Raw genomic sequence first — 11,715 nt, 5'->3', positions numbered from 1 at the left:
ATATTATCATATATTATATATTATTTTTATATTTTCTATTTATATATTTTTTAAATTATGTGAACTGGGATCATTTTTGTGCTATGTTCCTATAGGTCAAATAAAACTCAACCACCAAGGAAGGGAGTGTGAGTCCTACAAATATCCTGCTGGGTTTCTATCCATCATGGCCTCTGCTTGCTATAACTTTTGAGCCCACTCAACCCCTCCAGGGAAGGCAGCAGAGGAGCAAGCATACTTGCCCCTCAATTCCTAGATGAAGTCCGCCATCCCAACCTCTCTTTGATAGACACTGAGGACTACAGAACACAGGGCATGTGATAACTCCTGCCTAGCTCTGCGCTAGGGGTGCCCACATTCTACTTCGGCTTCTGGCAGCGTCAGGCCCTGTCCCTAAATAACATCGGCCCTGCATGAAATACATGCTGGGAAGGCTTACAGGGGTCATGGGAACCTGCTATTTGTTCTACCCCACGCACCCTCTTAATTGGCTTCTGGCCTTTCTTTCTGGTACCATTTAGTCAAAAGTTCTTTCAATAGATTAGATAGATAGATAGACAGATGATGATAGATCTTGCAAATCAGAAGCATCTCCCTCAAGCACTGAGTGCCACTCCTTTGAGATGGAGTGGCCAGAAGGGAGAGGCCTCTGTTCCTAGCAGGTACAGTAGATTGGAATGCTGGCTTCACATTCACACTGATCAAGCCTACATACTTTCTCTTGTGTCTGACTCCACTCGGCCCTGCTGTTCACTCTGCCCTTCTTCCTTTAAAAAAGCCTGAATCACCTTTACACACATTGGAATGGAGCGCAACTCTAAATACTGACTGAACAGAATCTGTTTTCTCTTCTTTAACTGATCACTGGCTGTCCATCTCTGAAAACCCGGAGGGGCTCATTCTGTGCTGTCTCAGACCAAGGGGACCTTCAGGATTTTTCCAGGATGAGCACAGTGGACATTAGGCTCAGATACCTACTTGTTTGGAAACCTCCAGGTTGGACCACAGAGACTTTTACTCCCCATGCAGAAAGTTCCTGCCTCATAATTGATGAGAACATAGTCAGAGCTGCCTTGGTTGAGTTGTAAGCTGCCATCTTTGGTAATGGGACTCCTCCTGTGGGGAAAAAAAATGGAAGAAAAAATAATCAAGTCTGATGTTTTCATTTATTCCATAAGTATTTAACCTCCACCAAACTGTGTGCTAGTAACTGCTGTAAGTGGTGATGGAAGCAGACAAAAGCAGGGCATCATCACTTTATACCCATCATCACTCCTGCTGTGTATCCCTTGCAGCCACCACTTATGGCTCCTCCATCACAGCTAGTGCAACGACTAAACAAGATCTTGCCCAACTCTTAAGTGAGATGTGACTGTGGTGGAATAAACAGCACCCATTCACCTTCATTCTGAAACTCCAGGTGATATATTTTTGGAGCAATTCCCTCTTCAATCCCCTATAGCACACGTTTGAATAGGGTTTAGTGCCCGTTACAGTGAGGAATACACCCTGGGGAAGTAGGGGATATCTCTAAGAAGCTATGAAAAAGAACTTGGCCTGGGCTGGGACAGATATTCTTTATCCCAACCTAAATCACATTTAGCTTAGGAGCTATTGAAATTGTTACTGGACCCACTAGAAAGAAGGAGCTATACAAGTTGGAACCAAAAGAATCCAGAAAATGGGACTGGTCTGTTTGTAATAAAGTCCAGGAAGATGCAATTAAGATGTAATAGCTAGGCCAGATCATTCTGGACTACGACGGACCCTAACTCTAATGATGACTAGAAGAAACATCGAAAGAGAAGACACCCAGAGACACAGGGTTAGAAAGCTATGTGAATAAGAGGCAAAAATTGGATTTTTGGTACCACAGCTGAAGCCTCACAAAGATGGAATAAATAAGGACAGATCTTCTCCTAGAGACCTTGAAAGAGCACAGTCCTGCTAACATCTTGATTTAGATCTCTAACCTCCAGAACCATGAAAGAACAAATTTCCACTGTTTTAAACCACATTTATCACATTATCAGTTTATCATAGCAGCACTGGAAAATGGATCTATATACATTCCAGTTGGGAAGACAAAGACATTTTGAAAGAACAAAAACGGCGAGGGCTGACAGCACTGAGGACCTCATAGGGCATCCAGGAGGACTGGACCTGGACATCAGGGATCCTTGTCTTACTAAAGATTTCCCTGGTCAAAGAAGCATTCACTGGGTGAATGGGTGAACTGTGCTACAAGCATAGGATGGAACACCACTCTGCCATGAAAAGGAATGAACATGAGCTATCTAACAACATGGATGGCTCAAAATTGCAATGGCAAATGAAAGAACTACACAAAAAAGCATACCTATTCTTTATTCTGATTGCATTTATGAAGGATTCTAGAAAATCCAAATGTTTAGTGAAAGAAACAGATCAGTGATTACCTGCAAAGTTGGAGAGCTGTGCACTGAACCGCGTCTCCCAAAATTCATATGCTAAAGACCTAATTCCCAGTTGAGGATATTTGGGGACGATGCCTTCGGGATGAGGTTAAATCATAACGGTGAAGCCTTTGTGACAGGATCAGAGCCTTTCTGAGACACAGGACAGATTACTCATTGTCTCTCTCTACCATGTGAGAACACAGTAAGAAGGCAGTCATCAACAAGCAAGGAATAGACCTTCACAAAAACCTGACATGCTGGCATCCTGATATCAGACTTCCAGCCTCCAAAACTGTGAGACATAAACTTCTATTTATTAAGCCATCCAGTATATGGCCTTTTGTTATGGCAGTCTCTCTTGTTGCTGGGGCAAAATACCCAATACCCACAACTTAAAGGAGGAGAGGTTTATTTTGGCCCATGATTTTTAGTGGATTCAGCCCATAGATGGCCAACAGCACGGTGCAAGGGTCTGGCAAAGGAGAGGCTGCTCAAATCACAGCAGCCAGGAAGCAGAGAGAGAAGGGAAGAGTGGAAGAGAGGGAGTCATCCTTCCAGGTCACAACCTGGATTGACCTACTTCTAGCCAGGCTCCACCTCCTAAGAGCAAATCAACTACAATGCCCCCATGACATAATCGCCTTCCAAAAGCCCTGCCTCCGTGTGCATGAGGCCTTGGTCTAAAACACAACAGCAGCCCAAGCTGACTACTAATACAGGGTGTGGGGAGGAAAAAGAGAAAAGGATTCAAAAGAGAAACAAGGAAACTTCTGTGGAGGATGGACCTGTACGCTGCCTTGGTTGTGGTGATGGTGTTGTGAGTATTAACATAGGTCTAAACTTATCAAACTGTATATTTTAAATACGAGCAGTTTATTGTGTGTTCATTGTATCTCACTTTAAAAGAAGCAGCACTGTACTTCAAGAAACCACAGACACCTCTACATAGATAGGGAGGACTTTGCAGGTATTCACTTGGCCAAAAACCCTCAGGACATTTGCACAATTGTTCAGGTGTGGAGGAAGTCCAAGTTTTTCTGGTTTTATCTTTCCATGTGCCCAGTTTCTGCCAGCCTTCCCATCCTCTGGTGATTCTCACCAAACCAAACATGGACTTTGTATATATGTGTGCCTTTATTTTCCTTACTATTGCATTTTTCAACGGATTCTTTTTCCCTGCCCAAGTCTCTTTTGTAACTAATTAAGTTCATCAGTACATTTTAGATGTATACAGTCACACTCATCATAAGGGATGGGGAATTTGCACCTGTACATGATATACCTTGATTCTTTTTTTCCCATTCCCCTCCTCCCCCTTCAACTCCTCTTCCCCTCATTATTTACAAAGGCTTTTTTTTTTCACTTTTCCTTCTTTTCTCATTTTTTAAGGCCTTTTTTATCCCCCAAGTCAGGCATAATTCATCCGTCCAACTTCTTAGTTCTATTCTCCTTTGACTGGGTTCTATCTCCATCCAAAAGTTAGTTTTCAGCTTGAGTATTTGAGATCACAAACTATGGCTCATATCCACATCTAACATTTATTAAGACCTAAATCACTGCCTCACATTCTGTCATGGGTAGATCTTTGTCCAGACCCCTATAAAAACCGAGTTTATTTCTGCAAAGAGAGGGAATATAGATTGCAAGGATTGTAGTGCAGGCCTGGTTTTTTAAAAGGCAATATTCATAGAAATATTGGCCATTTTGAGAGGCACTTACTGTAACAGTGTCTCGAGTTTGGCACAATTTTAATTATTTGAAGGCCACACACTTTAATTTAACATAAGATATAAAATTGTAAGAAGGCACACACAAACACACTTTACCCACACAGACACATACGCACAAACAGAAGTAAAAGATGGGAAATGTGATGAGTAAACTGGACCAATGTCATTATGCTGCATACTACAGTTTTGTGCAATCTTAACTTTGAGATACATTAGGTAAAGGGTGCACAAGATCTCTCATATTCCTTACAATTTTAGGTAAATCTACAATTATCTCAATAAAATTTCGATTAAAATATGAAGACAGGCAATGAAGTGCATACACCTAGAATAGTTCACATCGATCGTAATCATTATTCTCATATAACTTTTAAAGCTCTTAAGACACACCCACCCTCATTCCCCTGCCTTACTCAGAGGGCTGTCAATTAGCAGTTCCATCCTTCTTGGCCAATCACAACGCCTCATCATCTAGTCACAAAGACTGGCTTGAGGTGGGCCGGTGACCCAAATAGAGCCCCAGTCTTGGTTGGAGACTGATATAAATGATGGAGAAGGAAGCGTTTTATTATTGATTTCTGGGCACTTGAATGTATTGTCACACCATCATTGATGAAAGACTAGAGCTTCCAGTGAGTCACTTTTGTGACAGCATAGATAAGGTGAGCAAAGAAAATCACAAGGGCAATAAGAGAGGAGGGGGGAATTGGAGTAATTGGAGAGGATCAGAGATCGGGAAAATTAAGACTTTATCTTCAAATCTGGTCTCAGACAAATGGTAAACTGGTAAATTCTTCTTCTAGTTTTGATTTGGCTTAATTTGAGATTTGACCCAGTCACTTTGAAGCAAAGGACCCAAAGGCTTAACTGATGCAATTTCAAAACATCTGGCATCCAACCGGCTCTCATTAAACTGGTTCCCTTCTTGCCACCGATGACCAGCTGGTTTTTCTTTACGTGATTCTTAGTTCACAAAATCTTTATATGTGAAATCTAACTACTTCCTTTTGTTGCTGAGAAAGGGCAAAGTAGTTAAAACAATTTGTTGAAAGTCACACAGTAGGCTGGGTGGCAACCATGGTTTATGGGATTAAACCAAGTTTTCGTTTCTTTATGATTTTTATAGATGATGGAGGTCACCGGCCAGAAGGCAGGTTAGCAGAGGGCGGCCATTAAGACTGGGGTTCTGGAGCCAGCTCCATCTGTGTGCACGTCTCAGCTCTGCCACTGGTTAGCCTCCTGTTCTCAGGAAAGTCACTTTGTGGGCCCTGCTTCTTAAAATGTAAATTAAGAATAATGATAGTACATGCATCTTGGGGGTGTTGTGAAATTTAAATGAATTAATATTTTATCATAAATCCTGGCACAAAGTAAGCTCTATATAAAGACTTCCTGTTATTGGAGCGAGTCAAGTTATTCACAATACCATCTTAACAGCCCAAAAGGCTCCATATGTTCAGTGTTTCTTAGGGTAATAAGTGCATCTGCTTTAGAATCTCTGGCAGTGCTTGTTTACTATGTGGATTATAAGGATCCACCCTGGACCTACTGAACAAGAATCTGAAGTTCAAACCATTAAAACCAACTCAAGTCATTCTTTTGAATACTAAATATTGAAATATTACATTGCGGGGCACATAGTTCTGAACATGTTTTCATGTTGATTCTCTGCCTTGTGGATAATAAGTTTTGGGCTTAAATGTGTCCCCCGAAAGCCTGTGCTAGAAGTTTCCTCCTCAACTTAATAGTGTTGGGAGGTGGGGCCTGATGAGAGTTGACCAGGCCAGGAGGGCAGAGTAGAGTAAATGGATTAATGCCATTATCTTGGGAATCGGTTCATTATGTTTGGCCCCCTTTTGTTCTCTCTCTCTCTCTCCTCTCGCTCTCTCTCTCTCTCCTTCTCCCTCTCCCTCTCTCCTTTTTCCCTCTCTTTCTCTCTTCCCTTCCCTCCCATTCCCCCGCCATGTCCAAGAAAAGACCATGTGTGAATATAGAAAGTGGCCATCTACAAAGTGGGTAGAAAACCTTCGCCAGAAACTGTTCTGACATCTGGATCTGGGACTTTCAGCCTCTAGACTGTGAGAAAATACCTTTCTGTTGTTTAAGTCACCCAGTCCATACTATTCTCCTATGGCAACTTGAACAGATTAATACACCCAGTCAACAACAGGACCTGGATTGAACCAACCACACACAGCTTGGCAAACTCCCCACCCCGACCTCATGGACGCACTATGAACACTCCCCCGCACCCTTGTCTCTTCGGCCTTCGTGAACCAGCCACTCAATGGCTATATTTCCTGCGTGTGTCTTCTATCTGGAAAATGAATAAATCCAGCATTTCTGTCTATCATGCTACTCGTCATTATCTTGTCTTTCCTCTGCAGAGTAATCTGTTGTTGCGAGGCTAAAAATGAAGCACTTCAAGTTACTGTTTTGGAAATTAAAAAGACTTTTGGAGACTCTCTTTGTTCAAGAACAGGCTCTGACCTGGTCTTTGCCTGACTGTTGGTATGGTATATGCCACTTAATAATGTTTCTTAGGGCTCTACCAGTTAGAGTCTTGATGTCTTTTGAGATAACACAAGATCTCAAAACTCCTCACTGTAATAATGATCAACACCTACATGAAGATTCTTCTATTTATAACCTAAAGCTAACATGTGACTACATATGAATTATGAGAGAGAACAGGCTCTATGAATAAGTACTCTATCAAAACAGGGTAGGGTGCAGGGCAGAGATATCCTGGACTTTCAGCCTGAGGCTGTGGAGGAAAGGTACCAAGGCCCTACACCCACAATGGCTTACTCATTCACCAATATCTTCCAAAGACGAGACTAGCAGGACCTTGTCTCAGGAGAATATCATGAGGTTTCTAAACCAATTCCTACCTCCTCAAGGACACCCAGTCAACTCAACTATCTAAGCTCATCCCTCTACTGTACTTTTCCAACCTGAAGAATACAAACCAATCTCATGATGAAGGAAAAGCTGATTTGCAAATTTCCGCTAGGTACTGCATGCTTAGCAGAAACTCAAATCAGCATTGGATGGTTACCTTATAACCTGATGATCTTTGAGGCTGTGACGAGATGCTTGGTATCAAAATTAAAGTCTAGGACCTCTCTACTCAAAATATGACTGAGAACCAGCAGCATCATCTGAGAATCTGTTAGAAATGCAAATCTTCATGTCGCCCTCTATACCCATTGAGTCAGAAATTCTGGAGGTAGAGCCCAGAAAAAAGCTTTTACTATAGTAAAACATATATAACATTCACCACTAATCATTTTGAAGTGTCCAACTCAATGGCATTTATCATATTCAGTATTGTGCAACCAGCACCTTTACCTAGTTCCAGAATATTTTCATCACCCCATATTCACTAAGCCACCACTCCCCTGGTAACTACCAATTCTGCCTTCTGACTTAGTGGGTCTGTTTATTCTGTGTATTTCAGGTGAGTGGAATTATACAATATATGGCCTTTTTGCCTGGCTCCTCTTACTGAGAAAAATGTTTTTCAAGTTCATCCACATTGCAGCATGAGTCAGTACTTCCTTCCTTCTTGAGCCTGAAAAATACACCATTGTATGGATGTGCCACATTTTATTTACCCGAGGACCCACTGATGGATTCTTGGGTTGTTTCCACCTTTGACTATCATGAATAATGCACATCCACATACAAGTTTTAGTTTGAACACCTGTTTTCTATTCTATTGGATGAAAGCCTGGAGTAGAATTGATAACTGTAATTCTCTTTTCAACTCATTGAGGAAGTATCAAATGTTTTCCATAGCAGCTGCATCATTTATATTCCCACCAGTAGGGTAAGAGGGTTTTGATTCTCCACATCCTCCCCAACTTGCATTGCTTCTGTTTTGCCTTGCTTTGTACAGCCATCTTAGTGGATGCGGCACCTTATTGTGGTTTTCATGTCCAGCAAGTACATTTTTAGAAGCCCCTTCCTCATGATTTTCATGCAGCTAATGCTTGGAAGTGTTGGCCAGCATTGGCCTCACTTAGAAGCTAGAGCTAGAGATACAGAATCTCAGGCTCCACCTAGATCGACTAATTCAGGTTCTACATATTGATGGGCTCACTCACAGTGTGTTGGAGAAGCACTGGTGTAGGAGATAGCGCTACATTGCTAACCCTTCCCAGGCATCATTTAAGCAGAGCAGAATTCAGGTTTATATTTTATGTCCCCTGCTTGCCTGATATGTTCCTGTTCAATGGCCTGGGAAAGTCGGAAGAACATAGTATTTGAGGGAAAATGGATAGATTCAGTTTCAACCCTAACTCCATCACGTATTAGCTGCATGTAGAGATTTGATCTAAAAAGTGAATTAATGTCTGCATCCTACAGATGTTAGGATTAAGTGACTCTAGGCATGTAAATATCAAACACAACACAGCAAGAAGTTAACTCAATCTTGCTCTATCCTCTTCCTATGGCCCCACAATAGCCCTGAAGAGAATGTGGAAAGAAAATTGCAGCCAATTTCCACTGGTCATGCCAGTGAGCACCTGAGGGACCAGCTGTATATTTGCCAAATGATCCCCTCAAGGCAGCCAGCTTACAAGAAATCTGGGAATAATGCCATGGTCAGTTCTGGGCTAAAACAAACCTTGAACTCTACTGTAAGTACAAGCCTGGAACCTTGAACTATACTGGATCCCTTTAATCTGTAGACTAGCAAGCATCTCCCACTTTAATTTAAAATAATTTTAAAGTAGTTTAAACAGTTTGATGTGGTGGGTAATCATTATTAGTGTACCCTAGTAGAAAGGTCCCATTTCTTAGGGTATTCTATGATTTGGATAAGGTTTGTCCCCCAAATGTTCCCATGATAGAAATTTAGTCCCTAGTGTTGAGGTCTGTTAAAGTACTGGGGCCTAGGGGAAGGAAATAATGTCATGGGGTCTCTACCCTCATGAATGAATTAATGCTGTCTCACAGGAATGGATTAGGTCTTGTGGGCTGGATTAGTTTCCACAGGTATGTGGAACCACGAAATGAGTTTGGCTACCTCAGCTAGCCCTCTTGAGCACATGCTCATTATATACACACCCATTGCCCTTGGGAACTCTCACCAAACATTGATGCCATACTCTTGACCTTTAAGCTAAATCATCTTTTCTTTGTAAAGTACCTAGTCTTAGGTTTTGTGTTACAGCTACACAACACAGACTAAGACAGGTACTTTCTATATACTCAGGACTGCTCATGCTCATGACCTGCTATACATTTAAATCAACAGCTAAGACCACATCTGAGAATAATCAGTGGTAATGTCTGAAAGTTTGTCAAAATGGGGAGATGGGTACTACTAGAATCTACTGAGTCAAGGACAGAGATGCTGCCAAACACCCTGTAATGCACAAGACAGAAAGAATTATCCATCTCCTTAAAACGTCAAAAGGACAGAAGTAGAGAGATGTTACCTTAGACACTGTAGGGCTCTTGAAAATACACTGCCTAAGTGCTACATCAGCACCAATTGGCCAGAAGATGAAACAGAGGGACAGATATGTGAGGTAACCCACCCCAAGTCTCCTGCTAATAATAGAAGAGTGAGATTCCAATCACTACTGACTCAAAACCCCGTGGCCTGGGTCATTTCAGAAAGGCTTATTTTGGATTTGCTCATGCAAGCACAGCACACAGCTGCACACAAATATTTACTCAGTGATTTTCTATGAGGAAAGCAGGCCATAAAAAGTCTCTTAGACCTCCCAAGCAGAAAGATTTTCCAATTATCCTTTGTACAATCAAAGAGTTGCATCTCAATTCTTCTGATGCTTGGTTAAATATTTATCCAACTGCCTTGGGAAGACTGAGGTTAAAGAGCTCTACCATTGGTGTAGGTGGGATGATAAATGTGATACCACAGGAAGAAAATCTCCCAAGGTGGATGTGGTCAAATCTGGGAGAGGAGACCTGTTGGGTTATCTGCCTTTACTCATGAAGAGCCGTGCTTAGGTCTTTATGTAGATTGTTTCATTTAGGCCTCAGAGCATCTCTATGTGGTCAGTGTTCTTACTTCCTCCATGGTATGGGGAGAAAGTTGTAGTTTAAGAGGTCACATGTCTTTGGGGGTTCCAGGAGATTCAGTCTACTGGGTAGTAAGAATGGAGAGCCCTGCCCTTCTGACTCTTAGATCCTGTCAGAGAGGAAGGGGTCAAAGACTTGATAAGGAGTCATCCATGATCCAGGGCTCTGGAGTAGAAGGAGAAACTCAAAGAGAGGGAAGGAGCTGGCTGGTGGGAGGAGAAAAGGATGGACAGGAGTGAAGCAAGGAGACAGCTGGGACAGCTTTGGTTTGCTCATGACAGCCCCAGACAAGTGAACACAACAGGCCAACAAACACTCTGACCAGCAAACACAATTTATAATAATCATGTTTTTTTGGTTCTGGGCCAAAGAATTCATACATTTGGGGGAAGACATGGAGTGAAAAAAATCAAGAAGGTTCAAAGCTGTGAAATGTAAAAGATCAGAAAGATGGGCAGAAAGGAGTCAGGAGAGTAAGCTTTGGAGGCCAGTAGCAATGTTGACTTGGTGCTGATCCAAGAAATTGGAAAAGTAAGCCTGGGATAAAGAATCTGTACAATGAGAGGTTGAAAATAAGAATGAGATGTATGACTTAACACTCAGAGTTTTAATTCACAGGAACTATATGACAACAGAGTAAGAATCCGTGCCTTGGAAAAAGGGTGGAAACCAAGCTGAAGATATACAAAACGGCACCCTTGGTATTGCAGGGTCCTAATTCATCCACTACTCATTTATTTTTCATTTTTGACTCATTCACATGTTAGCATGTCTTCATTGATTGAGTTGCCAATGTAAGCCAGACTCTAGGCCTACGACATACAGTCTACATGTGAGAGGCACCTAAAGTCAAGTCTTAGGAACAAATGAGCTGCTCAAGGTCAAAGAGAGAACAAAGACAGAAAAGAGAAAAACCTCCTTGTCCAAATGTTGAGGAGAAGGTAGTGATCAGCCATTTGTTGAATAAATGAGTCAGAGAGTGTGTGAGACTTTGCCATGAGAACCAGAGAGCTCCATGCATCGGAGAGAGGTGAAGCTTCCACCGAAGTCAGAAACACAAAGGCCAAGAGCAGAACAAAGACAAAGGTTAGATACTGCAAGTGGGTGGTTTCCTGATATCTACTTGCTTCATTTCCAAGAAATTAGAAATACTTTAGAGTTCTCATACAAATTAAAATGGTTGTTCCTCGTCATCGTCCTACATAAATCTCTCTCTCCTTCCCGTCCTCATCCTACATAAATCTCTCCCTCTCTCCCTCCTTCCTTCCTTTCATTTCTCTCCCTCTCTCTTGCTCATTTCTTAAACAAACCAATGGCTCTAAACAAAAACACACAGCAGTCAACAGCGATTATTATCTGGGAATTGCAAAGAACTTCCCAATAAGAAATTCTTCTAAAACAGTTGTTCACATTAGAACACACACAGACACATGCACACAATCTCTCTCTCTCTCTCTCTCTCTCTCTCTCTCTCTCTCTCTCTC

At 41.9% G+C, this 11,715-nt stretch overlaps 1 protein-coding gene across 3 annotated transcripts in view; it reads right to left on the bottom strand.

Annotated features, from left to right (window-relative positions):
• Positions 1-11,715, bottom strand: part of Hsd17b2 (hydroxysteroid 17-beta dehydrogenase 2) — a 61,509-nt gene that overhangs the window by 4,579 nt on the left and 45,215 nt on the right. For all 3 annotated transcript variants that reach the window (XM_010618344.2, XM_010618343.2, XM_010618345.2), the window contains one exon: positions 979-1,116. In XM_010618344.2, the coding sequence (XP_010616646.1) occupies positions 979-1,116 (138 nt within the window). The remainder of the gene's footprint in view (positions 1-978; positions 1,117-11,715) is intronic.

The sequence above is a fragment of the Fukomys damarensis genome, unplaced genomic scaffold, assembly GCF_012274545.1.
Source record: "Fukomys damarensis isolate Sample0158 unplaced genomic scaffold, DMR_v1.0_HiC HiC_scaffold_32, whole genome shotgun sequence".
In the NCBI taxonomy this organism is placed as follows: domain Eukaryota; kingdom Metazoa; phylum Chordata; class Mammalia; order Rodentia; family Bathyergidae; genus Fukomys; species Fukomys damarensis.
This window is presented reverse-complemented; position numbering and strand designations above follow the sequence as displayed.